Below are 27,612 nucleotides of genomic sequence, written 5' to 3'. Positions count from 1 at the left end.
GTAATTTTTCACATAATTGTAAAACAAAGAACATTATAATAAATAATTATAATAAAAATTATAAATAATGAATATAACCATTAATATATTTGAAATAAAAACATATTTATTTATTTTAAGAGGTATAGACTCGAGAGTATTACAAAAGGCTCATTAATAATTAATCATGAATAAAATATTATTTACGCAACGACATATTCAAATACTTAATATCAATGACATTATAAAATCATAATAACTAACAACAAATTTTATTCTTTCACTTTATTTACAAATTTAATAAATTTCGAATATAAAATTCACATCATCGTTATATACATTAATCATTTGAAAATATAAGCAAATTAATGTCACTGAATTTTTAACTACATTTATCTTACACATACACATATATTTATTTATTATAATATATAATTTGATCTATAAGGGACCATGTCAACGTGGATTCGGATCGACTTTCACTCGATGCCAGTGACGCTTTCGTGCTACTTACTATCACCTCCTCGCCATGCAGCTCAACGACAATCACTAATTTATATTTACCAAATACACTACTGATAATTATTCTCCTCTCGTTTTTTAAAAAATTTCATAGTAAACTCGAACGCTTCGTCGTTTATAATAAAATAATCAACTAATTACCAAAAATTGACTACTCAAAGAATTAATTTTACTATAAATGATTTTTTAAAAATAAAATCAAACCATCCGAAACATTCGGTTTACAAATTTGAATATTGCAATAAGGCTTTCTTTAAATTGGCTTACAAAAAATGCTCTTAAGAATTGAAACAAACTCCACAACCTTTTAAGTTAATTTAAAAAAAAAAAACGACCTTAGTTTTCTACAGGTTATGGACCTTGTTTTAATTTTTCAACATTAAGTGATCATAAAATTAAATACAGAGACTCTATTCACCTAATCAATTCCGATTTCCAACACAACTAATCATTAAACCAATAGATTGTTATCCTGACAAGCTGGCCCCTTTGTCGGCCAATTGCAAGCTCCAGCGCGGTTGTCAAATGTCAAATGAATCGGACAATTGAATATATGAAGCGTGAACTTCTTCTTCCAGTTGTCCCAATGACACGCGTAGAATTTGTTACAGAGCTTGGGGTGCCTGAACAATCCAGGACGAGCACACTCGGCCTTGCCTTCGGGATTCAGTTCGAGAACACCCACTTCTCCGTAGTCGATTCTATCTTCAGAAGCCCTATCGTTGGCATTCGTTGGTTCCGTGACTGACCCAGACGGTGAAGGTGAATTGGTTGACCTGAAAGTACCGATACTCTTTCCACTCCGGGATCTAGCTCTCGTTGAGTAGGATTCTATGTCACTGGCAGATACCCGAAGTGATGAGGCAGTGGTAGAAGCAGGCAAGTATCCTGAAGTAGATACTCGAATCTTCGGAGTCTTTGTCCTTCCGTGGTAAAATTCGGCAATAACTGGAGTAACTTTTGTAGAAAAAACTTCTGAGGATTGCGACTCATAGTTTTCATAGGACTCGTAAGAATCTCCAGATCTGCTCTTGTCCAAGTCGACATAAATGTCGGACTCGTCGTAGTTTCTCAGATCAACTTTCCCGTTTGACGAGTCGATCAACAACGGCTTGTTTCCTTTGATCGCAAATGGATCAGCCTTGCACGTGCACTCTGCGCCCAGTTTCCCTAACAAAAGTGGATGTAGATCACTGAATTTCACGATTACTTTCCCGACCGCAGTTTTGGTCGTAGCAACTTCGCTGAATTTAGAAACTGTATCGGATTTCGATAGCTCGATTTTCCTGTTGCTATTGGAGTAGGTTGTCACTGGCCGATTAGTTGTGTAAGAATTAAACCGTCCTGATCCGGAAAACGATGAAGAAGATTTACTGATTGATGGAAGATTAGTGGACTGGTAACGGTTTCTTTCAGTAGGGAAACTGTTCTCAGATATATCGTAGTCTGGAGTCTTTGGATGAGAATCTGTGCCAGATAAGCCAGAAGAGTATCTAGTTTCATCGTAGTCAGCTGGCGTGTACTTAACGATACCGCGGTTGTAATTAGAGGTTGGTTTTTTGAGGTTGATTTGAGGTGTGACGGTAGGTCGCGAGGGTTTTGATGGATACTTAGCTGGCTGAGTTGTTTTGGTGTCGAAGTTCGGTGTTGACCCAGTATAACTGTGTCCTTCTATGCGCGATCCTTTGGTTTTTTTGGAGTCAGGCTCCTCGGTGTAAGATATCACGAATGTCGGTATACGGAGATTCTGAAATTAGGTTACAAATTGAAATTAATTATGGGGACTTAAGTTATCATTGAGATGTTATCTTTGATTTATCGGCGGGTAATTGAAATATAACGGTTGGGTTAATGAGGTGTTTTTTTTAAATTGAAAGTCGTTTTATTAGATAACGGGTTCGAGGTAGATATATTGAGAGAATGTGAAGTATATTTTATGCTTATAAAGTTAAGTGAAATGTTTTGTTGAAACAAATTAAAACTTCGGAGTTTTATTCTTAAAATTTATCTAGTATCAAAAATATTATTAAGATTTATGATTAAAAATATTGCGAAATAATGAATTAATTAATTAATTACCTTCTCATTGCTCGCAGTGGATTGATAAGAAGCCGACTCAACACTGACAGATTCTTTGTCCTCAACTTTCCCTCTGAAATCAGTCTGATCCTGAGATCCTTCGTATCCAATTCCAGTTTTCGTAACTTCATTGTCTTCAGCTGCAGAAAAACTGGAGCCAGTCGGTTGGAATGACACGTTAATATCAAGGGAACCATCGTTACCATTAGAATATCCACCCGCTGGAACTGGAGGAGCGTCGGTACTAAAGGAAGCATCAACTTTTACTTTCGGAACGGTTGGAATTCTCGCGGCCTCGAATACCGTGGTCTGATAATCGATAACCGGGGAACTGGTATAACCGACCGTTCCCACACTGGATGTTGGATACTTTCTCCCAGGTTCGCTGTATTTCCCAGCAGAGGCAGCAATAGACGTCTTATCATACTGATACATGTTTTCCTGATACTGGGGAGTCGTTGATTTCGCGTAGGAGTACGTATTAGCAACCGCCGGTGAAGCTGTCGCAACACTCGGACCATTGTACACCTGCACATTAAAGAAAGGAGTTACTGTAGACACTGAATTATCCTGACCTTCAGCGGATTCTTTAGAAGGAACAGTTCCGAAGGCGTTAGCGCCAATCTGGTCTGGTTTGCCCCTCGGTTTTTGTATATCTAAATCTTGAGCTACATAGCTTCCGGTGCCTCCAATCTGAGCAGTAGTAATTCCCGTTTTGGTCGGTCCTATCTTCGTGAATCCTCCTCGAGTGTAGACTCCGTTGGAGCTGGCACTAACGGTGTTGGTCTGCCCGAAATCGGGGGTTGGATAGATTGGGAAAATAGCTCCATTATCTTTAATGTCTTCCTCGGTGTATTTGTGAGTAACAAGACCGTTATTGTAGCGAATAGTACCGCGGCCGCCATTGTCGTAATACTCATTTGTCTTGTACCCGGTGCCATCATCGGCAGTGGTTATTGGAATCTCTAGATTGGTTATCGGGTTACCCGCCTGGTTAGGGTAGAACTCGTTACCGGTTGCCGTTACAGACATTTTGGGAGTAAACAAGGTTCCGCTGGAACCACTTATAGTTTTATTGTATCCTGATTGGTTTGTGTAATAGGTGTTTCCTGGATAACTCGCTTCTATGGGAGTAAAAGCTTTATTTCCGTAATTTGTTGTCTTGAATTGTTTATTTATGTTACTTTTAGTGTAGACAGAAGTATACCCTGGATTTGAGTAAGTGTTTCCGCTGTACGATTTGCTGGCCTCGTTTGTGTAATAATCGTTTCCAGTGGAAGTTACTGATGTGTATCCCTTAGGTTTTAAGTCTGGAGTGTAGTATCCATTTCCAGTAGCAAATCCGGTAGAGTAATACCCATTTCCAGTAGAAGGTATCGATGAGACTGGAGTAAGAGTAGGTATCTTAGATCCAAATCCAGCCTCGTTCGTGTAGAATTGGTTGCCTGAAGTTACGGATGATTCTTGCGTTTTAATAGTGGCGCCTTGTGTGAAGGATCCTCCGGCTTGGTTAGGGTAATACTCGTTTCTATAAGAGGGGCGGGTGATTATTGTGCTGCCTTCTTCTAGGACTCCAGGGAAGGTTTTACCAGGAGTAAACAGGCCTGGAGAAGTTGTTCCAGAGCCAGGTTTGGTGAATTCTTTTTGGTAGATGGTGACTGAAGGAGCGTGAGAGCTTTTAGTGACAAATCCTGTACCTCCGCGGTATATTGGGCTTTGAGGATACGTTGAGTAGCCAGGATGGACAGTGTCTTTCTGGTAGTTGGTAGAGTATGAGTTTGATTTTGTAGTTTGGTATCCAGGGCGAGAATAAGTGTACCCAGAAGTGGAGTATTGAGGTCTGTATGGACCAGTTTGAGTTGAGTGGTCAGCACCAGTTGAGTAGCCTCCGGAAGAAGGAGAGTATCCACTGAATAATACTGAAGGGTAGTCTGGATTCGTCGAATAGCTGTTGATAGTCGTGTATCCGTGCCCGCTTTCTTTGTCTTGGTCTTTTTCTTGATAATCATCTTCAGGTTTTTTGGGGTATTCATCTTCTTTTCCAGGATGAGCATCCTTTTCTTTGTCGTCATTAGATCCATCGTAACCATGCATGTCGTGACCATCATTTCCGTGGCTATCTTTGCCTCCATCGTGCCCATTTTCCATTCCATCGTAGTGATGACCCATATCTTTGGTCCCATGAGATTCTTCGTGACCACCCTCATGTCCTTTTCCCATTTCAGAGCCATGGTCGATATCTTTACCGCCATGAGATCCGCCGTTATTATGTGATTCATTATGTCCTCCATCTTCTTTTCCTTTGTCTTTTTCACCGTAATCACTATCACCGTCATAAAATCCATCAATTCCTTTTCCACCATAACCAGAATAATCGTAGCCGCCATAATCACCACCACCTCCACCTTGAGATGATTCATCATAGCCTCCGTAACCACCTTCATTTCCTTTGTCATCATAGCCTCCATCATGTCCTTTGCCATCATTACCTCCGGCATGTCCTTTTTCACCATTACCTCCATCATATCCTTTGCCATCATGATTTCCGTCATGTCCTTTTTCACCATTACCTCCATGACTTCCATCATTTCCTTTGTTATCATAGCCTCCATCATGTCCTTTTCCACCATAACCTTCATCACTTCCTTTGCCATCATAGCCTCCATCATGTTCTTTGCCATCATAGCCCCCATAACCTCCATCATGTTCTTTTCCATCATGTCCTTTTCCATCATGACTTTCATCATGTTCTTTTCCATCATAGCCTCCATCATGTCCTTTTTCATCATAACCTCCATCATGTCCTTTTCCACCATAACCTCCATCATTTCCTTTGTTATCATAACCTCCATCATGTCCTTTTCCATCATAGCCTCCATCATGTCCTTTGCCATCATAGCCCCCATAACCTCCATCATGTCCTTTTCCACCATAACCTCCATTATTTCCTTTGTTATCATAACCTCCATCATGTCCTTTGCCATCATAGCCCCCATAACCTCCATCATGCCCGTTTCCATCATAGCCCCCATAACCATCATCATATCCTTTGCCATCATAGTCTCCATATCCTCCATCATGTTCTTTGCCATCATAACCTCCATGACCACCTTCACCGCCATGACCTTTACTACCATAACCACCGTCTCCATGAGATCCATCATATCCAGGATGTCCAGAACCTCCAAATCCTTTGTGTTCATAATTTGTACCAGCACATTTAGGAACTAACCACGGCCATTCACAAGCTAATTTACTTTCATCGAACACTAATCCGTAAGGACACTGAAACTCGTACGCCAACATTTTTTCTCCTCCTAAAAGTAATTACTTTCCATTAATCAATCATTTATACAAAATTTACAATGATTAATGACATGATAATGATTATAAAATATTACCCAAGTCCATGCAAGCGAAAAACCATTGGCAGTTTTCGGGATCCGCAAAGTAACCTTCTTTCGAGCACTCAAACCTTTTAGGAGCCGACGGCGCTATTTCAGGACTACCAGGACACGCTGAACCTTTCGAAAGGGAACCAGGCCACACACAAACATCCGTAGTTTCGTCGAAGGCCAAGCCAGCAGGACAGTCGAATTCGAAGACACTATACTGCTCAACATGCTGATCGAATTGCACACATCGGTAGAATCTACGGATAATTATTTATTGATGAAAATAAGTTTTTATGATTTGGTGATTTATGATTACCTGTTACAACTGAGCGGATGTACATAGTACCCTTGATGAGGGCAAGAAAACTCCGTTTGGATATTTTCTCGCACAGCTTGAATTTGTCCCTTGCTATCGATGATTCTTGAGATTCTGTAGTCAGAAGACTTCAAATTTTTCGGGTATGAAGTTTCTGGACTCTAAAAAAAATTTGAATAAATTAAACCAATTATTAAATTCAAATATTGGAGAATTGCTTTAATTCTTACATAAATATCATCTTCTAATGAAGTTAACACAGCTTCTCGAGATTTTCGCCTATTTTCGGTAATTGAATTGTAAACGTTTTCAGTGATGGTATTTCCGCAATCATTTTTCAAATCATTTTCGAGGTCTCTTATGGCCAAGCCTGCCAAGTCACGGAGTAAGACATATTTTCCCTGAAAATTATAAAAATTTTTTAAGAGACCCAGGATCCAATCGATGCATAAATTAACCCTTAGTCTCTAATAATTTTTTTTTTTTTTTTTTTAAATTAAAATAAAATCAACCTTTATCTTAGCAGAAATTTTATCCTCAAAAGCGATCCAAGAATTATTTGAAAACGCATAAGGTGCTGTGAGATCTTCGTCTCTCTCAATGGTCCATTCACCCTGACTGATAGCCCGACAAAGTTGCTCCTGATTGATAGAAACGGGACTGATTGCTTCAGCCGGTGCTCGAGGTGTATTCAGGTCCTTGATCTTGAGGGTAAACTTATAACCGCTGGCTGGTAAGGAAACAAGAATTTTCCTCTTGGCGGCTCCAAGGCCGTGTACAAGATCAACCAGGCTGTCGGTATTTAACAAGTCGAAGAGTCCCATCAGCCTGGACGGATGGAACGTCTTGTAATTTTCCACCTCGTCAGTTAGATAGTGTGTCGGAATGGCAAATAAGTCGACGTATCTGAAAGTGTTCGAAAGAGGGTAAATACAAATTGAGATGTGTTAGTCATTACTAATGTGTCATTACATGGCAGACTTTGAAAATAAATCTTGACATTATGTTTATGTTACACTGGGCATTTTATTTGCTCAATCTCTTTATTTGGAGGTGAAAAAATGAGAGAGACAGCTGGTGAAAAACATAAATAAAAAAAAATTGACGCAATCCTTTCCAATTGAAGAACTAAAAACTAGTGCGTAGATTATTGCGACAACTGGTCAACTAGACATCTGGCTCAAGGATATGAAGAGCCAATTAATTCCACTAATTGTTGTTGTTAAATCGCAATTATCTATGAAAAAATTAATATCTGTTCTGATTTATTGCTGATCTGTCTTAAATGGTTAAAAATTATTTATTGCTTGTTGTTTTATGTATAATCGTTATCTTACAAGTTAAAGGCCCCAATACGTGTCTATAAGTATATCATATCATATATTTATTATATTTATCATTAGTAGTCAAATAAAAATCAGAATATTTTATAACTATAAAAATATATGTAATTGACGGATTTTCATAGTGAACGGACGGATAAGTTGGTTTCTATCAATCATTAAAATGTGCAACTATTGGGATCCTAAGGCTAAATAGAATGCCACAAAAATACGAGAGCTTTAATAAATTTTATTTAATTATCTTGGGATTTTAATGAATGAAACAGTATCAACTTTATTGAATTAGTTATAATTTAAATCAATCTACTACTTTTGTAGAGTGCATTTACTATTGCCGTTATTTATTAAAAATATTTGTAATAATATTCTCGTTATTATAAATAATTCATAATGCAATATCTGAAAACTGTACAATTATAAAAAAACTAAATTTGATTTAATGAAATCAAGAAAATAGTTTTGGAGAATTGGATAATCTTGAATTGAACAGGAAAGATCTTGAGCTAAAAAGTTTTTTAGTTTAAGTAAATTTTACTCCGTTCAAGATTTTTTTTCTTGATTCAAGATAGTCTAATTTTTTGTAGTTATTTTATTGACACAAGATTTTTACTTTTGAACAAAGTAAATTTTTTTATTTCCGTGAAAATATCAGACTATAATATATAAGACTATACAGACTATAAAAATATCAGACTATACAGGGTGTCTCAAAATTACTGTAAGAGCTTTTATAAGGGTATAGAGATGGAAATTTTGAATCGAAAATTCCTGAACGATTTTAAAAAACTTGCATTACAATTTAAATTACAGCTAATTAAAGTAGGCCAATGGGAAGGTAGCTAATTGACGCCTCTAAAATTCGAGAGTAGGAAGGTCAGGTCGATAAGCTTAGAGGAAATTTGAACCTATGGTAATGCCTATTTTATTTTTTGAACCTATGGTAATGCCCATTTAATTTTTTGAAACGGAAGATGGCCTTACAGTAATTTTGGCAAACCCTGTATATGAAAATATCTGACTTGATATGGCATCATCTGACAATATATCCATAACAGGTCTAATATGATTATATACGCGCGTATACATATATATTTTGACTAAAGATAGTCTCAAAAATTTCCGACAGAAGACCTAAGATCACTGAATTGTCTCGTTAAAAGAGAGTTAAGTTCTAAAATCAAATTAATGTTTTTAATCAACTACACGGAGAAAATTTTATAGTAGAGTTTATTATCTAGCTATGTTAAAATCTATTAACTGAATTCGATAGTAGTAAATATTATTTAAATAATTAAGTAAACTATCTGAATTGTAGTATTTACCATCCTGATGGTAACTACTACTAGTATGATGGTAATCAGTAATAAGAACTGTTGTTATTTTAATTAGTTACTACTATTATCAAAATCGTAATTCCTAATATAACCTGTAGGTTGCAGCTACCATCAGTAATAATAATAACTACTACTTAAGCTAGTAAAAAATATTAAAAAAATTAATTTATTAATTTAAAATATTAAAAAATTAATATATTAAAAAAATAAATTTTTATTTGTTTAAAACAATTTTCAACGCCAAATTTTTCAAAAAGAATTTGGAATTTCCAAAAAAATCAAAATTTTCAATAAAATTCAAATTAAAAAAAAAAATTAAAATTTCAAAAAAGAAATTTTAAATCAAAAAAATCAAATTTTCAAAAAAAAAAATTTTGAAGGGAATTTAAAATATTTTAATATTTCAAAGAAAAAAATGTACATTAGCTAAAATATGGATGTAAATAAAGGATTTAATTAAATTGATATTATTTTTTCTTTCAGAATTTTTACAATCTGAGATGGTTACAGTTACCATCTTTGGTTGTAATAGTTATAATTTATAATAATTACAATTATTATTTTCGATAGTAATCGTTACCATTATTAATAGTAACTATTACAATTGTCAATGATACCACCTATTATTTTGTTACTAATTAATTTTATTACCATTTTAGATAGTAGGAGTTATTATTTTTGTATAGTAGGTAGTATAATTAATTTTTCTCCGTGTACTAAACTAATTTTTGTTTAAAATGACATGTTAAAAAATGTATAGAAATAATAAAAAAATATTCTAATCAGATCAGCTTATATCTGGCAATATATGAAATCTCGCGATATCGAAAAATTTTTTCACGAGTCACTGTACAAAGAATAGAATGATGCACCATAAAAGTTGGTAAAAAAATAAGAAACTTTTAAAAATAAATTTACCTTATATTGATATTAATTTTATCACTCCTTAACCAATTAAAATTTAAATGTAATCAATAAATCAACCTCAAAATTCAATGAATAATATTTATGAATGATTTTGTACCTATACGCAAATACTCAGTTCCCGGAACGAATTAAATGCTTAACTACTTAATTGACGCAAAAAATCCAATAATGTGGCACTAATTCATTCTGAAGAAGTTTTATATTTATATAATTATTTTTGAAATTTGATATGTTCTTCTATTTTAAAAAACAAAAACAAAAAAATAAGATAAATTTTAATATTGAAAAAATAAATAAAAAAATCATACTTTGAAAGTTCCTTAATGTCAAACTGCTTGGCAAGCTGCTCGGACTTAGTCGGCAAAGCCAAAATAATTCTTTTCTTCAACGTCTTCCGGGTAATTTCATTCTTCAGCCCTTGAACGAAATGCACTAACCGCTCTTTGGTTCCCGCAGTTACGTTGAGCTCAACGCCGTCCACCTGAAGCAGAAAAAAAGCGAAATGATACAATTATTTTAAACTTATGTTTATGCCGGAAGCTGAGCAAGAGCATGAACGAAGAAGTAGTATACGATATAGCCATGAGGTTAGAGAGATTAAAGAAAGTAAAAACATTGAACGATATCTAACAACCACAAGTGAACGTTAAGAGCCTTGGCACTTTCGTTCGTACATTCTCTCCAGGTATTCTTCTTTTTTTCACACAACTGTCAAACTTTCATTGTCATTTATCAAACCCTCAATTGTGCCAAGTTCTTTTTTTTTTTTTTTTTATTGTTTCATCAAACATATCGACACTATAATAAACACGGTGGATAGCTTATGAACTACATCAAGTATGGAAATTACTTTATTTAAAACTCTCAAGATCCGTGCGACAGCTTCTTGACGTGCATCCGCCGAAGTCTTTAGTCTGCCTCGAGCATCGTTTATACTTATTACAAACTGGAGCACTGGGTTTAATTGTACCAAGGACTTGCGAAGATCTTCAAGACCTGAAAAAATAATAATTTTATTTATTTATTTATTTATAAGTGTGATGCTGGAATTTTTATAGCCATAATTTGCCGTGAATGTTAACTAGTAAAAGTAACTACACTGATGGTATCCTACATATTAATAATATGGTATTATTATTCAGTGCTTTTCGAAATTTAGTAGTGACTAAGATTGTGGCTTCACTTATTTCTAGCTTGAAAAAATCGAAAAAATAATGTAATTAAATTTTTTTGAACGATTGGATTTTTTTTAGGTATCCTATTGGAGCCAAATTCCATTGAAGAAAAAAATTTTTTTAAACCATAAAAATTAAAGATGATTAAATTTTTCTTAATCAAATTTTTTTTTATTGAAAACAAATGGAAAATGTCGACATTTTTCTCATTAAAGAAAAAAAATATTTCAAAAATTATAAAAAATCAAAATCAACGTGATTACATTTTTTTGAACAATTAATTTTTTTTCTCTTTTTTTTAAATTTTCGACTTTTTTGAAATGAAAGAAAAAATTTTTTAATCATAAAAAATAGATAAGTCAAGGTAATTAAACTTTTTTTCGAATAACTACATATGTATAAAAAAATTGAAAATAAATTTTTGTTAAAATGCCTACATGGAAAAAAGTGAACTGTAAAATTCACTCGGATTCCGGTTAATTTTTAGTAGATTTTATAAAAATCTAACTATTGCAGCCGTCCTCATGGCGCAACTTTGAAAAAATTTAGTCGTTTTCTGACTCAGTTTGTCGAGCTGAGTCAGAAAATGTATATAGTTCAAAAGTTTATATATGTATGTATTTATATATATATATATATATATATATATATATATATATATATATATATATATATATATATATATATATATATATATATATATATATATATATATTTATACGATATAACGCGGCTTGTCAGCACGATAGCGTTTTCAATTTATAACCGATTCTTCTCAAACTCAACATGGTTTATCTATCGATCAAGACCAAGGTTAAGTTCGAAGATGAGCTTAATCGGGTGAGTAATTTGGAAATGACAGGATTTTGAAATTTTGAAAATCGTAAAAATTGATGTTTTTACTACTTCAACTTGATATAATTACTGATCAGACAAGATATCAAAATTCGGTAAAATGCATCGTAAAGCTCTTTTTATAAGCTTCAATTTCCACTACTCAGAAGTGGTAATAGCCTCAATATTACTCCTTTTAGAGTTCGTTTAATGAAACAGTTTTACTGTTGCAGCCGTTTTAGAATTATTGTCTGCATCATAGCTTAATCATGATGTAAATTCAATAATTACGATAATGATTAGTCTTTCGTGTAATGTTTTCAGGTAATTCGTCAGTAAATATGTCTGAATTAGTTCTATATATTGTTTTCTTCAATTAAAATTTTATCCGGTTTCAAACATCTGATTGATTTGCAAATTGTTGTTCCTAAGCAGTTATTTAAAATTTGGTCATTTATAATTCAAATCTTATAATCTTTGCAATTCTTTGAGAAACTTTTTCTTCAAAAGTTAATTTTTTTTCCAAAATTTGTTCTAAATAGTTTTAAATTTATTATTGAATTTTGTTTTTAATTCATAAATTAAGTTATACATTATTAGTGTTATTATATTATTTTATTAAAAATCAATTTTCTTTATTTGAAAAATCTACTTCCATTTCGGCTGCCGAATGGCTTTTTAAAGTTTCAAACAGTACAGCGGACATTGGGGTGGCACAAATGTAAATATCACAAAATTTAATATAGAAAGTGTAAAAGCCACAATTTATAATTTAATATCGAAAATGTGATTAGTAGCTGTCATTATAGTAAATAACGACTCTCTCATCTTTAAAAATTACAGTTTCAAACAGTAAAAATTTCCGATTCAATATATAGTCTATACTATGAGGAGAAGGGGAAAGACTCACTCTCGGAAAATTTAACATTTGAAACAGTAAAAATTCTACTCTTAAAATATATATTTTACCAGTCCTAGCAAATCAATAATTATAGTTTGATTTTTAGCGTTGCGTTTAAAATTTACCATTTTACTTTGTAAATATTGACGTTGCTTGTATAGAAAATTTAGTAACTGTAGTTTATATTTTTTACATATCATGCGATCATTTTTTCGATACGAAATGATAAATATCAAAGTCAAAATTCTTAATTATTATACTTTAACATTTTCGACTTTCACATAGAGAATATTACTGTTTGAAAAAGTATTTTCTTCCATCTAAATAATAAATTGTAGCATTTAAATGATAAATATTATAGAGTAATTGTTAAAATCACGATTTTACTATTTGAAATGGTAATTTTTTCCAGCTGATCATTATTTATTATAAATCGACTATTATTTATTACAGTTTACTTTTTTCCGTGTATTTTTCCAATTTTTAATAGGTTTTTTATAAATCATAACTCAAAAATTGACAAAAAAAATTTTTTTTTGAATTTTTTGAAAAACATTATCATAAACATCTCAATGAACAATTAAAAAATTTTCATTTTTGAAGCTTACAAATTAATTTATTCCTAAAAAATTTGATTTTTGTGAACTTTCTCCGCGCAAGTAGATCTTTATTATTGCAGTACGTTATTGATGAATAAAACCAAGCCCTGATGTCATACAATTAAATAATACTCATGTTAAATGTCATCGTTCCAAGTTATAATACTTGTCTATAATATACAATTTAAATAAATCTAATTATAATAGCGATTGTTCATAACATACCATGTCGAAGGAACATCAATATACATTGTATATTGTAATTGTAATGGTAATGACATATCTAATACTCTCATCACGTCGGGTTCAATGCCAACATGTTTGTAATACAGTAAAAAAATCGAGAGTAAAAGTGAGTAAGTGATTATTAATTATACTTTGTAGTATAACTTGTATGGTGTTAATGTTAAACGGCCTTAAGAACAGACACGAATTAAACTCTAAACATGAAAGTAAATAAAAGAAAGATGTCGATTGAATAATATTGAATATAAGGCGGCGACCTCGTCTCGGTAAATTATCATTATCATCAGGATCAAGCATCGCTGAGCTCGAGAAATAAAACTAAACGTGTCTGTGCAGTGAAATAAAAAGAACAAGTGCTCCAAATTATCACTTGCTCTTCACTTACATGCAAACACATGTAATTAAATGTAATACCAATTTCACACATATCACGTGTAATAATAATATATGTGCTTGGAGTTTCGAGATCGGCATTCTGATGTCAATTTCGCGGGATTGTTTAAAATTTTAAATTTTATTGATGAAATCCGGTTTCTGCAACTGTATAAAAAATGTGGTAAAATAATGATCTTGATACTTGATCTCGATTTTATTTATAACTTTATCGTCCGTAACGTAAACAGTTAAAACTAATTTATCTTTTATTGTAGATTGTAACGGAATGGTAACGAGTAATTATAAAAAAATAAAAGATAAATTGATATTTGGTAATTAAATTTTAAAAAATTGGACTAAGGACATTAATTTTTTTAATTTCTACACGGAAAAAAGTCAACTGTAATATTCACTCGGATTCCGGTTAATTTTTATAGTTTCAAACAGTAAAGCGGACATCGGGGTGGCCAAAATATAAATATTACAGAACTTCCCGAGTCGAAATTTAAGTCGTAGATTCAACGTTTTAAACGTTCAAATCGTAAATTCGACGTATTGAACGTTGAAAACGTAAGTTCAACGTATTGGACGTTGAAATCGTAATTTGAACGTATTGAACGTTGAAATCGTAATTTGAACGTATTGAACGTAAAAAATATAGATTCAACTGTTTTAAAAAAAATATATGATCCAATTATATTTTTTTTAAAACAGTTGAATCTATATTTTTTACGTTCAATACGTTGAACTTACGTTTTCAACGTTCAATACGTCGAATTTACGATTTGAACGTTTAAAACGTTGAATCTACGACTTAAATTTCGACTCGGGTTAATGTAGAAAGTATAAAAGCCACAATTTATAATTTAATATCCAAAATAAGTGATTAGTAGCTGTCACTATAGTAAATAACGACTCTTTCATCTTTAAAAATTACAGTTTCAAACAGTAAAAATTTCCATTTCAATATATAGTCGATATTATGAGGAGAAGGGGAACTCAGATGAAAGAGAAGGGGGTCTCACTCTGGGAGAAATTAACGTTTGAAACAATAAAAATTATACTTTTAAAATATACATTTTATCAGTCCGAACAAGTCAATAATTACAGTTTGATTTTTAGCGTTGCGTTTAAAATTTACCATTTTACTTTGTAAATATTGAAGTTGCTTGTATTAGAAATTTACTAACTTTATTTTATACTTTTTACATATCATAACATCATTTTTTAGGTACGAAATGATAAATATCAAAGTCTGAATTCTTAATTATTATACTTTAACATTTTAGACATTTACATAGCGAATATTACTGTTTGAAATAGTATTTTCTTCCATGTAAAGAGTAAATTGTAACGTTTAAATGATAAATATTATAAAGTGAATAGTAAAATCACGATTTTACTGTTTGAAATGGTAATTTTTAGCAGTTGATCACTACTTATTATAAATCGACTGTTATTTATTACAGTTTACTTTTTTCCGTGTACAAATTGAAAAATTTTTAGTGTCGAAACTTACAAATTCTTATTGTTTTGACATGAATATTATAAATTCTACTACCATTAATCATAAAATATTTAAACAATTATTTTTATCAAATTTGATTTATAATTTCAACAAACTCATAGTATATATATATATACGTATATAGATAACTTAGAAATTGTCAATGAAGTCAAATTGCTTGTGCCAGCGAAACTACGGAAATAGAACTGACTATTGAATAATCCTCAAGAAGAGCTTACATCAAGAATGGCCTTAAAAACAAGATCTTCAGAACTGGAAACGACTTCGCTAATCAGCTTAATTACTTTAGGTGTAGTCAAACCTTTAATAATTAAAATTTAATTTAATTAATTTCAATAAAATGGAATAATTGATCTTTACCGTCAGAAGTCAAAATTCTTGATCATTGTACAGAGCAAATATATTTATACTATAAACTGTAAATGTAAAATGCAGATAGTGTTAAATGAATAAATATGCTCCAAAATTTGGTTAATATTTTGTTATACTATTTTAAAATTTCACATTTGAATATGCGAACAATTTTGCATTCAGATGTTTGTTTATTTAAAAAATTAAAAATTGCTTGGTATTAGAGTTTGAATAGTAAAATACACTTTTATTATTTATTTGTGAATTGATAATTTTTTTATCTAAAACGAATGGCTATTTTAAAGTTAATAAATATTTAATTCAATGAAAATAAAGATTGTTGAAGAAATAAAAGACCGTCAGTACATTTGATTGATTTGAATTGGTTTCAAATGAAAAATTAAGGTTTGTCAATGTAACATCGACTCTTCCAGGATTGATCATCAGTATCTCGGTCATTATTCAATTTATTTGTGGTTAAATTTTTTGCTTTTTTGTTGTTAATTAGTTGCTCTAACTAAAATTTTTTTGCTTGATTAGATTCCGAGCAATCATTAATAATGTCGGTCAATGCTGGATTGTGTCGATACTTTCGACAGACGTAAAAAATTATCATATCGCAGTGATGATATAACTAAAAAATCAAATCGGTGATAGAAAAAATAGAATTTCATTTTAATAATTCACTGATCATCGAACAATTATTATTATTACAGTTCAAATGAAAAAATTTTATTCAATCAATGCATATAAATTTTTTTGTATTTAAATCCTGTTCATTAAAATTAAATATAAAATCTGAGAACAGAGGGGTTTATAGTAAAAATATATTTTTATTCTATTTTATAGTATAAAAATGGGTAATATTATTCTTTCAATACAAAATTTTCAGTTAAAAAAACAATTGCTACAATATTTAAAAAATTTGGAAAATGTAAAAGTGCACGATTCATTATTATGAAATAATAATGAAATAAGGCGAATGTAAAAAAAAAATCTAACTGCTGAAATAGGATGATAATGCGCATGTGCCTCTAGTAGGGCAAATGTACTCAATATATATAGATATACAGTCCTTCGGCTTTTGTTTAATTTTATTAACTACAAATAAACGACTCTGTTACCTAGCCATTCCCATTTGGTGACTTACAATTCTTTCAAAGAATTTTTCAAAAAAGAAATTTGACTTAATTAATGGATTTTTTTGCAAGTTACAGTGTTTTTAGGAATTTACACATAACAGACTAGAAAATTTTTTGAACTATTTTAATGTTTTTTTCCGTTTCTATTACACTTAATAAATTTTTGAACAGAAAATAAAAATGGAAGAAATTTTTGTGGAAAAAGTCTTAAATAAAATAAAATTTGTTTGATGCTGTAAGATGGACGGCGGAGTTCATAAGATGGTCCATCTTTACAAACATAGAATGTGACATACGGTAGCGTTCAAAAGTATTTTGGCAAATATATTTAATGGTTTAATTAAATATAAATATGAAACACAATAATCCTTTATTTATTTTTTTAACAGCTTTTGAATAATCTACAGAATAGTGTCAAAGTGGTCCTAGTTCGTAACAAAAGAAAGTTTAATTTTTTAAATATTAGGAAAATGGTGGCTCCAAAGTATTTTGATATTGTTGAAAAAAACTAACGCATAATACTGTCAAAATACTTTTTAGCGCTACTGTACATGTTTGTAAACTTGTAATTGAGGTATTTTTCTGATCTTTGGAACTATATTTTCAGAAAATAGACCTCATGGAAGAAATTTTTATGGAAAAAGTCTTAAACAAAATAAAATGTTTTTCAACAATCTCCATTAAATTATCTTGACAATAGTATCCAAAATATCTTGATTCTGTGAACTAACAAGGATTGAATAATAAAAATAGTTACCAAAATGAGGCGAAAAAAATTTTTCGATCGTAAAAAACTCTCTGATGCTTCGCATTATGAGTCATGCAAAATAGATTTACATCTACAACAAGTTAGATTATTGAAAAGTGCTATAAGTGTTACATAACAGCAGGTCATTAATAATTATTGATAATAGATGTCTCACTGTATTATAAGATGGACATTCGATAAATATACATTCAATATTCTCGCACTTTAAAAGACCACAAGACTGACATGTTTATGTTGAATAAATTATTAACTAGAATTTATTTAGCGTGAAGCAGGAGGTAAAAATGTATAATAATAAATTGTATTAGCCTGTTGGTTCACATAAGTAACAGAACCCGAGCAAACGAAGTCATTAACAACAACTTATAAACACTCAACACTTAATCCCAAATCAAGTTCAGTAACTAAGTATACTTATAACAACTTTATCTCCCACAATATTTCTATCTAAATCTGGATCTTAATCTAAATAAATCAATCGATACTATTAATTGCATAAAAAGGCACCGCATAAATCCGAAACAATGCACCGCAAATGGTAACCGGTCTTGTAAGCAATTTTACCCGGTGATTGTCTTATAATTTTCTTAGTACTAAAGCCAATAAATAAAATCGGTTAATTGAAACAGAGTGACCGGGACGATTAAGTAAAACTTTGACGTATCGCCTTTAAAAATCCACTTTGTCATTGTTACGACCGGTAGCTCGGTTAATATCGGTAGTACCTACCAGCACCTATAAATAAATAAATAAATAAAAGGGAGTGGCAGATATATTTCCCAACAAAAACACGTTACATCGTTATAATATGTTATGTTACATGGTAAGTTTATAATGCGATGCTTATAAATTTATAAATGCATCGCCAAAACTCACTTTTTGTATTGATTTGGATTTACGCAATTAATCACGATCTCATACATGTATCCTGAGATGCTTGGCCGGGGCGGGGCAGGGAAATTCCTTATACGTAGATCGACATTCAGCTGATATGGAGGATTAAGAATAAGTAAACCACGAGACATAAGACAGTGTACCTAACGTAACGTAACGTAACATAACGGCAACTTGAGATTTAACTTAACTTTAAGATGCAAGATGCTGAACTCTTGATACAATTCCCCGACGATCGCTTGGTCAACCGAAAGCGAAAGTCAACTTGTTAATCCCTCAGGGGAGCTTTACGATCCGTATCGCATGTATAATCATAAATAACAATAATAATTATGATTGTGATTATGATTATGATGATTAATTTAACTGAACCGGTATAAGCGTGGTTGGATAAGCTTTAAAAGGTTTTGATGCACGCAAGTTTTCTCGATGGTTAACGGCGAGAACTATGTTCGATATGCACGCTAAAATTGAGCGGGAAATTATTCCAACCGTGAGGTTACCAAAAAAAAATAATTATTTACTTCACTGGTAATTTATACTATCCTACACCGTCTAGGGAGTCTTCGGGTCTTTAAACTTTTTCACGTTTACTTTCGAATAAACTCTTTCTTCCGCGGTTAATTAATATAAGATTTAACTATATGAAGAACGTATCTTGTTGAAGAACTCTTAATTAATTTTGGGATTAACGTTTATTAATTTGTTATTGATATGGGTTAATTATCTTGGATAAATGTTTATGCTGGAAGTAGTTTTTTGCGGCTCAGTAGTTTAAAGATGTAGTAATATAATAATTCATTGAGGTTCGCGGTGATCTTGTAATCGTAATCGGTTGATTTCCTGTTGTTGTTGTTGTTGTTGTCCGTGATTTTTTGTTGGACGGTATTTTGCTGGAGCGGCGAAGGTGTGGAAATTAAACGCTGGTTAATTATTTCGTTGATACGATTTGAGAAATCTTAATTAATTTAAAGGAATCTTGAAGTGCTTCGGAGTAAAAGAAGTTTTTTTAGTTAGTGCTCGAAAGCATCGGGTTTAGTTGACATAAATTTGATTTTATTTACTTTTTCATTGAAATAACTGATTGTTGAAAGGAAAAGTGGATTTTCAAGTCATATAATCCGTACGATAATTTTTAATTAGATTTGAGGAATTGATGCAAAAAGTTAGCCGCTTTTTTCTTTACTATTGAGTCTATGTTAGCATTACAATAGATGTAAGAAATCGTACGTTATGATCCAAGGTAAAACGAGAGCTAGAGTAATATGCCTACCAAAATTTTATAAAAGCATAGCTTTTAATAATTGTTGAGTGGTGACTGTCAAATTATTTAACATTTTATCGGAAAATCTTAAATCATCATACTCAGAAAAAAAAATTCATTGACTACAGAACTGGTACTTATCATTAATAAATTGTAATTATTAGCAATTGCAATATACATGTTGATAATGAAATTGTAAGTTTAAATCAACTTTGTACATCAGCCTGTCTTTAGTTTATAAGATTTTAATTTAATTTAAAAGTAACTCTTTTTAAGTAACAGAACTACAAAATTTTATGTAATTAAATAATTTCATCTATATAGTAAAAAAATTTTGTTAATCAAGCATAGACATAGATGTTACTTATCTCTGTAGGTGCATATCTATATATTGTACTGTGAAAAATCTGGATCGAATTCGGAGTGAATCTTCACTCGGAGTACCAAAGTTAAGGAAGAAAATACCCCACATACGGAGAAAATTTGAAGTTTTATCCGTATATGGAGTTTTTAGACTAAAATAAATTTTTATTTAGCCGAAAAAAGTTTTATATACCAAATTACTAGCAAATACTTTAAACAATTTATCTAAAGTTTAAGTTTGTGAGTATTAATTGCGTTTTTTCAAATTTGAATTTTTTGGAATATTAAACCAAATTTTCATTAAGATTATTTTGTTCTTAAGCCTTGTTGGTAAATTCTAACATGACACCTTATAAATAATAAATTATCAACATCAATTATTTTAATTTTACTGGAATTGACTAAAATATGGAAATTTTTTGACTAATAAATTATTAGTGAGGAAATTTATCAAAAAACGCTACTTGTAAAAATTGAAAAAAAATATTGATACTATGTTTTTTTCTTAACATTATTAAATTTTATTGGTTAAATCAAATTAAAGGAAAAAATTATATTAATTTTAAAAAGCTCTCAGTATACACTTTATATATTTTAAACGGATAAATACTATTTTGCAATTTTTTTTTTTAATAATAATAATAATAATAAGAAAAAAAGAATTTACTCCGCAGAGTTTTTTTTTATCAACAAAATAAATAAAATCCTTCTCGGAGCGTATTTAACTCTGAAGGGATTAAATCTATTAAAAGTCATTCACTCCGCAAATCTCTTACAGTGTATGTATGCATGTTCGTACATTTTATCTTGGCTTGATGAATAAAATAAATTTTGACGAATGAACAAATAGATTAACTATCAAATGTTTCCACAATTCTACATCTGACATTCTGTTACAAGTGCAAGGACACACAAATTGCATAATTCCCCGGAGAAATAATTATAACAGGCACTTTTACGTTCAAAAAATGAATTTAAACTTCCCAATTACGACCGAATTTTTTCATTAAGCGTTTTTTAAACTACAACTGTCAGTAAACTTACCAGTAGTCGTAAGATCTTGAAGATCATGACCTTGATGCACAAGAGTCGTACACCTGCATATGGAATCCTCGAGTTGCTTAAAATCGAAAGTTGAGGTGTAGCACAAGATCTCCCTGCCCGGAGACATTCGTTGGACAGGACACTCTGAAAAATTGATTTACACATTTTTAACTACAACAATATTATGACATCGACTATTTTTGTTAATAATACTTCAATAATAATAATAATAATAATAATTGTAAAAACAAATTTTTCGATCGTAAAGCACTCTCTGATGCTTCTTCGCATCATGAGTCGTTCAATAAATGTATATAAGCTAAGACTTTTCTACCGTTGACATCATCATCTACTCTTGACCTATGCAATAACTTATTCTATATTTATTTACATTCATTTTATACGCATAGCTTCATCAGTACTAAACGTTTATAATTAAAGTTTTTAGTTGTCAGTACTTATTTCTAAAAAATCTTTTTTTCATTTAATTAGTAACTACATAAATATAAAAATAATTGTTGTAAAATTTTTAAACTATTTTTTTCAGACAATAAATGATTTAAAAGTTCTTTTTAAACCATTTGAACTGAAAAAAATCTAAAATTTTTAATGTCGATAAGTATTTCAACAAATTTTTTTGTCTCCTATTCAATTGAATTTTTAAGTTTATTTTTAATATTGTATTCATATCTATTTATCACAATATTTTTATGTCTTCTAATTTTATTAATGTAATCCATTGATAATCTCTCTATGATTTTTTTTTAATTTATATTACTTTTCATTTTATGTAAAATACTTTTTTTTAGGACTTGATTTCAATTTAAAATGTTTCTTAAGACTTTGATGATAAAAAAATTGATTATAATTGAATATGTTTTATTACTTAAAGCCAATCAATAAATATGATGCTGTAATATCTGTTTATAATAACGACTCGTCACCTTATTAATTTAAAATTATTAAAATCTATGTATCATGTTGTTTACCTCTTCCATTTGATAAACTACCGTGATAAACATTAAAAAAAATAATTGTGATTATCGAAAGGTCTTATACGTACTTGAAGCACATCCAAGGGCGAGAAGCCCTAGCAAGGGCAGAATTAAGCCTCTCATTGTAAATTGAGAGTATTCCACACTCTTAATTACTATTTTTTTCACCAAATGAATTCACTGCAATAAAACACTTGTGAAGATAAAGAAAACAAAAGCAAATAAGTAAATAAAAAAGAAATTGAATGAAATAAAAAATGAAGATAATTAAGGTCTATTAAGTTTGAGTGGACGATCGGTACTGAATCTCGAGGAATAGCGGGTTACCTAGTGTTTGTCTTGGTGTGGATCGAACAACGAGCGCCAAAGTAATCCTCCCGTACGTGTCTTTTTACAACGAGGGGCCGCTGAGAGGGACCGAATGATCGCGATCCTAAGTGGGGTGGGGTCTCTACTTACATTTTAGTCCCCAGATCGTTGTCTGTGGCCCAGAATTACTTTTGCCATACTTACCTTCTTCTTTTTCTTCGTTTTCTTCTTCTCCTTCCTTAACTGTATGTCACCAGGTACATTTTTGTGGACACGTGTGTACGTATTTGTTGCTAAAATCTGCACACACTCGCTTGAATGAGAGGCTTCTATGTGTTGAGTTATCTTGCTTGTGGCAGTTCTCGCGAGTGCCACAAAGGCTTTTAAACTCAATGACTCTTTAAGATAGAATGGAACATAAAAGAAGATAAAAGTTCTCATACGCCACTTTTGGGCGATGATTTTATGTAATAGGGTGAGGTGTATTATTCTCGTCGAGGTAGAAAGTCAATGAGTAATAATATAATCCATAGCGATAATACATTTTAAAATAACATTAAGATTTATATTTTTATTTCTCTTAACTTAAGTAAGGGTTGCTAGAGAAGTTTGTAGGGTACCGAATTTTTTTTTTCTTAATCGTTTCAATAATTCAAACCTTAGTAACTAATTACTGTAATTTTTTTGCACCTTAATTATTATTTTTGTTATTTACTAATCAATAAAAAATTTTTTAAATTATTTATCTTTATTTATTCTTTTAATTATTAACAGTAAATTTTATCGAATAATTATTGATAATTAAATAAAATTCTGTTAAATATTAATTCGGTGAAATTCGTTGATTATTTATAATAATAAAAAAAATAAGAAAATTCAAATCCAGTCGATAGATTTCTGTATAAGAATTATTAATACGCTCGTAAAAAATGAACTTGATTTAAGACAAAAAATCTCAAACCGAAAAAATCATTTGTACGAATTTGGATATTTTGAATCAAGCAGAAAAGTTTTTTAAAAAATAAAAAAATTGTTCTTAGTTTTCGTTAATTTTATTTTCTTCAAAATCTTTTCTGCTTGATCCAATGCAAATTTTTCGAAATAACTTTCTTGGTTTTAAATTTTTTCTTTTGAATTAAGTTCAATTTTTCTTCAGTTTAACTTCTGAATAAATATTAGTGGATGTATTCAACGAAATGCCTAAATTTGAAATGTCAATCCAAAAGTTAAGCATTGACATCAATGATAAAAAACAGTACTCGTAAACCTATCCTAATTAGAATTATAAAAACAATTTTATTTGATTAATTTTTCCAAAATAAAAAAAAAATTTTTTTAAAGTTATTTTTTTTATTTTTCGTAAATAAATCAATAACTATCATTACTTAACAATAACATTAAAATAAGCATGTTTCCTGCACAGTAATAACTTAATTAATTGAACTACCTGCTTTTGGATCTATTAGGAAGTGTCGATCGAAGCATTGGCGTGAGATCTGAATTTGGTCAGTGCTTTCTACTTATTCAAAGCTAATTAACGTCCAAGTTATGAGGATCGGCAAAAAATAATAATTATTTAAACTCAGACAGAATAATTAACTAGACTGAATACCGATTGTAATTTTTTGATAGTCATTAGCTGGATTGAATGATAATTAATAATGATATGAACTCAATTCGTAGATAATTACTTTTATAAATATTTTCAATTTACGTAATAGATAAAAAGTATCGGTAACAAGTACAACCCCTTTGAACAGGCAATTATACAGCAATTTACACCTCATTAAAGCGATCATGAAATTCATAAACTAGTGTGTCCAGTTTAGATACTCAATCACCGGGTTAAAATGCGTTAAAACAATTTGTCAACAACTTTTATTATAAACTTCCTTTCTCTGTTTTAGATCCTAAAAACTCGATGTAATTTATGAAGTTAACAACTTTATTTATTAATAATTCATAATTCCATTTTAGTAAGTTAATTAAAATTAATATATATATAATATATATCTGTATATATAAACAAAAAATCGTAAACAGACTTATTTAATAGCTATTCATACACAATAAAAATAATATAAAGAGCAAAACGATAATATCTTTACGCGTGTATGACCCACACTACCGCGCGCAACTACCATCCTTCGGCTGTTTCTCGTTTCCTCTAAATTTCTATGCATCTTCATGAACATTCCTCGTGCTCATGACAATAACGCCATTAAAGTTGTATAAACACTTTATTTGCATCTGTTAATATTTAATGCATTTCTGAGTATGATAACATTAATAACTGCAATTACTTGATTTATTACAAACTGATGGGATAATTAACTATTACCATTGAATATATCAAATCATCACATCAGTTTTGAACAAGGATAAATAGCTTCAATGATAACGATCGTGACGATCGTGGATAATCGTTTGTTTCTTCTTTATTTTATTGTCTTCAGTGCTTTGATGAAATGAATTTAATAGCTTACATATAAATTACAAATTAGAAATTGCATTCATTCTTATAAAAAATTACTATCTACACTGTTAAACAGTTTAAAATAACGTTTTAATAAATTTATTTTTAATTAAAAACACTAAGTGTGTCATATATTTCATTATGACACTATACAAAAAAAATAAAAGAAAAATTACAAAATCTCTTTTTAAATTTTACCTATGAGTTAAATAGTTCCATAATGATCGATAGATAGCGAAAAGTCACTCTCAGTTTTTGCTTAAGTCGTAAATTAAGTATAAAAGTTCGAAAACAATTGAGCTTCGCATCATATCGATAAATCAAGTGGTTTTTAAAAATTTTTCCATGATAACTTTTAGTACATCGCTTGTAAGCAATACATAAACATAATCTATAAAACCAAACATTTGTTTAAATCTACGGATAGGGACAACTATTAAAAAAAATAAAACTCATGTAACTCTACCATGGACTTTAAATACATAAATAAAGATATTTTTGAAATGAAAATGAATGCTTCGCATTACGACGGTACTTTGGTAAAACCATGTATCTTCTATGTATTTTAAATGAGAGATACGAGGTTTTACTAAAGTACCGTCGATTACTCATTTGATCATTTTCAAAAATTTTTATACACAGTAAAAAATTTTGCGTCATTGCGTCAAAAAACTTAGTGTTAAAAATTTTTGTGTTAAACATTTAACACTTTTATATGTAAATTATATATAAGTGTTAAATATTTAACATAAAAAATTTCAACACAAAATTTTTTGACGCAAAGTTTTTTACTGTGTATGATTTTATTTCTAGAATTATAATAAATTCTTTTTGATAATACACGCTTTGTTTATTTGAAATGAAAAAATAGTTTTTTCTATGCTGAAACAATCATTGGTGTGAACATATCGACTTAATATCAACCATTTTTTTAGCCGGTTTTTGAACTCTCGTCATTCAGTAATCAATCTTTCGAAATTGAAAAATTTAAAAATCAGTTTTTGTTCAATTTTTAGCATTCAGATCTCAGAATTTAGTTCTATTATTTTTATTTGATCATATTTTCGTTAATAAGTTGAGTGGTATCGACTGGAACTTTATAAAAATTGTTCAAAAGTCTTCAATGATTGTTATCATTCAAATATCTTTTCTCTGTACTTAAAATACGGAAGGATACTTGGTCTCAAGTAAGCCTCAGAAAAAAATTTTTCAAGTGAAAAGAATATTATTTTACTTTTGAAAAAATACTCAATAAGAAATTTTGTGTAACTCACAGATAAACGCTTAATATATTTTACACAAAATTCTTTTGACGCAATGGCGAAAAATTTTTACTGTGTGCGGTAAAGAACAATTTTTTTGAACCTAAAAATTGTAAATATTTTTTTTTTTTTTTTTTTTAATAATAATAATAGTCCGGTCAGGAACAAGAATTGAAAAAAATATTAAAAGTTAAATTAATATCATTATCATAAAAAAATATTACTACAAAGACTGTTCATTAGTTTGCAATAAATCTTTTTTAACCCGTCAGATAAGACTTTAATAATCGATTTCTATAGATACAAGTAAGTGTTGAAACGAGTATTAACTCTTAATTTAATTGGCTCGAAATAACAGTAAATTTCATCTATCTATCCATCCATCCATCCATACATAACCACAAAATAAACTGATTGATAAATTGGTTCCAACTAGCGCGATAGCCGTATACATAATACACCGATGAAAAATATTGAAGAAAAGTCAGGATACTATACGCGGTCATCAGAACTAACCGCTCCCGGCGATCTGGTGCAACAGAAATTTATTCCATCAGTACAGGCGTATGATGACCACGCCATTCCCGTGTTCCAAGTAAAAGGAATCTAAAACTAATACTGATATAAACCAGTCATACTATGTATTATATGTCCTATGAATAATTAATATAATAGTAATACGGCCTCACGAGCACAACAATTAAGGATTATTTGTAGCGTGGGTGAATTTACGAATTCAGATTTACAATTTGAAAGATTAATGGGTTTGAATTAAAACCTCTGTCTTTATCGCGGGAACTATACTAATTGTGAAATATTAATCCCATAATTGGAATTGCAGTTGTCATTTTTTATAAACCGCGTGGCAATTGTTGTGCGGTCACTTCTGATAAGTGTGCGTTTGTTAAATACAAACATTAGAGTTTCATAGACACCGTTTTATTTTTTATTTAATCCTATTTTTTATTTATAAAACAATCCATTGTGGTAAAAAACAAGTGGATCTCTCTTATGTTATTGCCCGGCGGCAATGCGTTGAGACTTAAAAGGAAGTAAACCGATCATACCATTTCTTGGCTTACATTTATTTAACACAAAGGAGGCTAAAAGATTGTATTGACTCGCAAGCTAAAAAAAAAACTACAATGCCGCTTAATGTTTTACATTTTTTTAAACCAATAACACATTGC

General features: G+C 30.5%; 1 protein-coding gene and 1 long non-coding RNA gene across 27 annotated transcripts; one reads left to right on the top strand and one right to left on the bottom strand.

Moving 5' to 3' along the window:
• Positions 1–86: 86 nt before the first annotated feature.
• Positions 87–22,799, bottom strand: LOC123268564. Of its 26 annotated transcripts, none has more exons than XM_044733758.1 (13): positions 22,703–22,799; positions 22,444–22,555; positions 21,381–21,524; positions 10,746–10,891; positions 10,204–10,376; positions 6,804–7,197; positions 6,522–6,692; positions 6,292–6,452; positions 5,982–6,232; positions 5,427–5,897; positions 5,343–5,372; positions 2,581–5,300; positions 87–2,248 (listed from the first exon to the last, which is right to left on the bottom strand). In XM_044733758.1, exons 2-13 carry the CDS (start codon positions 22,496–22,498, stop codon positions 953–955), a joined length of 6,012 nt encoding a protein of 2,003 aa, XP_044589693.1. In that variant the 5' UTR covers positions 22,499–22,555; positions 22,703–22,799; the 3' UTR covers positions 87–952. The 26 variants fall into 26 exon arrangements, with proteins under 26 accessions (XP_044589693.1, XP_044589703.1, XP_044589705.1 ...); XM_044733768.1 differs by lacking the exon at positions 5,343–5,372 and having other exon boundaries at positions 2,581–5,240; positions 5,373–5,453; positions 5,490–5,897; XM_044733770.1 differs by lacking the exon at positions 5,343–5,372 and adding an exon at positions 5,397–5,426 and having other exon boundaries at positions 2,581–5,249; positions 5,490–5,897.
• LOC123268565 lies at positions 14,699–23,469 on the top strand. Its single transcript, XR_006510255.1, has 3 exons — positions 14,699–14,855; positions 18,094–18,101; positions 23,459–23,469. It is a non-coding gene; the product is annotated as an uncharacterized LOC123268565 (long non-coding RNA).
• The last annotated feature ends 4,143 nt before the right edge of the window (positions 23,470–27,612 follow it).

Source organism: Cotesia glomerata, linkage group LG7 (genome assembly GCF_020080835.1).
Source record: "Cotesia glomerata isolate CgM1 linkage group LG7, MPM_Cglom_v2.3, whole genome shotgun sequence".
NCBI classification, from domain to species: domain Eukaryota; kingdom Metazoa; phylum Arthropoda; class Insecta; order Hymenoptera; family Braconidae; genus Cotesia; species Cotesia glomerata.
This window is presented reverse-complemented; position numbering and strand designations above follow the sequence as displayed.

Bases quoted from the DNA above. Each gene is read 5' to 3' on its own strand.
- LOC123268564 (XM_044733745.1), bottom strand. From the start codon at position 22,498: ATGAGAGGCTTAATTCTGCCCTTGCTAGGGCTTCTCGCCCTTGGATGT. The intron at 10,377-10,745 runs GTAATTTCCATA...TTTCTGCTTCAG, and splicing joins TCTTGAGAGTTTTAAATAAA to GTGGACGGCGTTGAGCTCAA. The intron at 6,453-6,521 runs GTAAGAATTAAA...AATTTTTTTTAG, and splicing joins CATTAGAAGATGATATTTAT to AGTCCAGAAACTTCATACCC.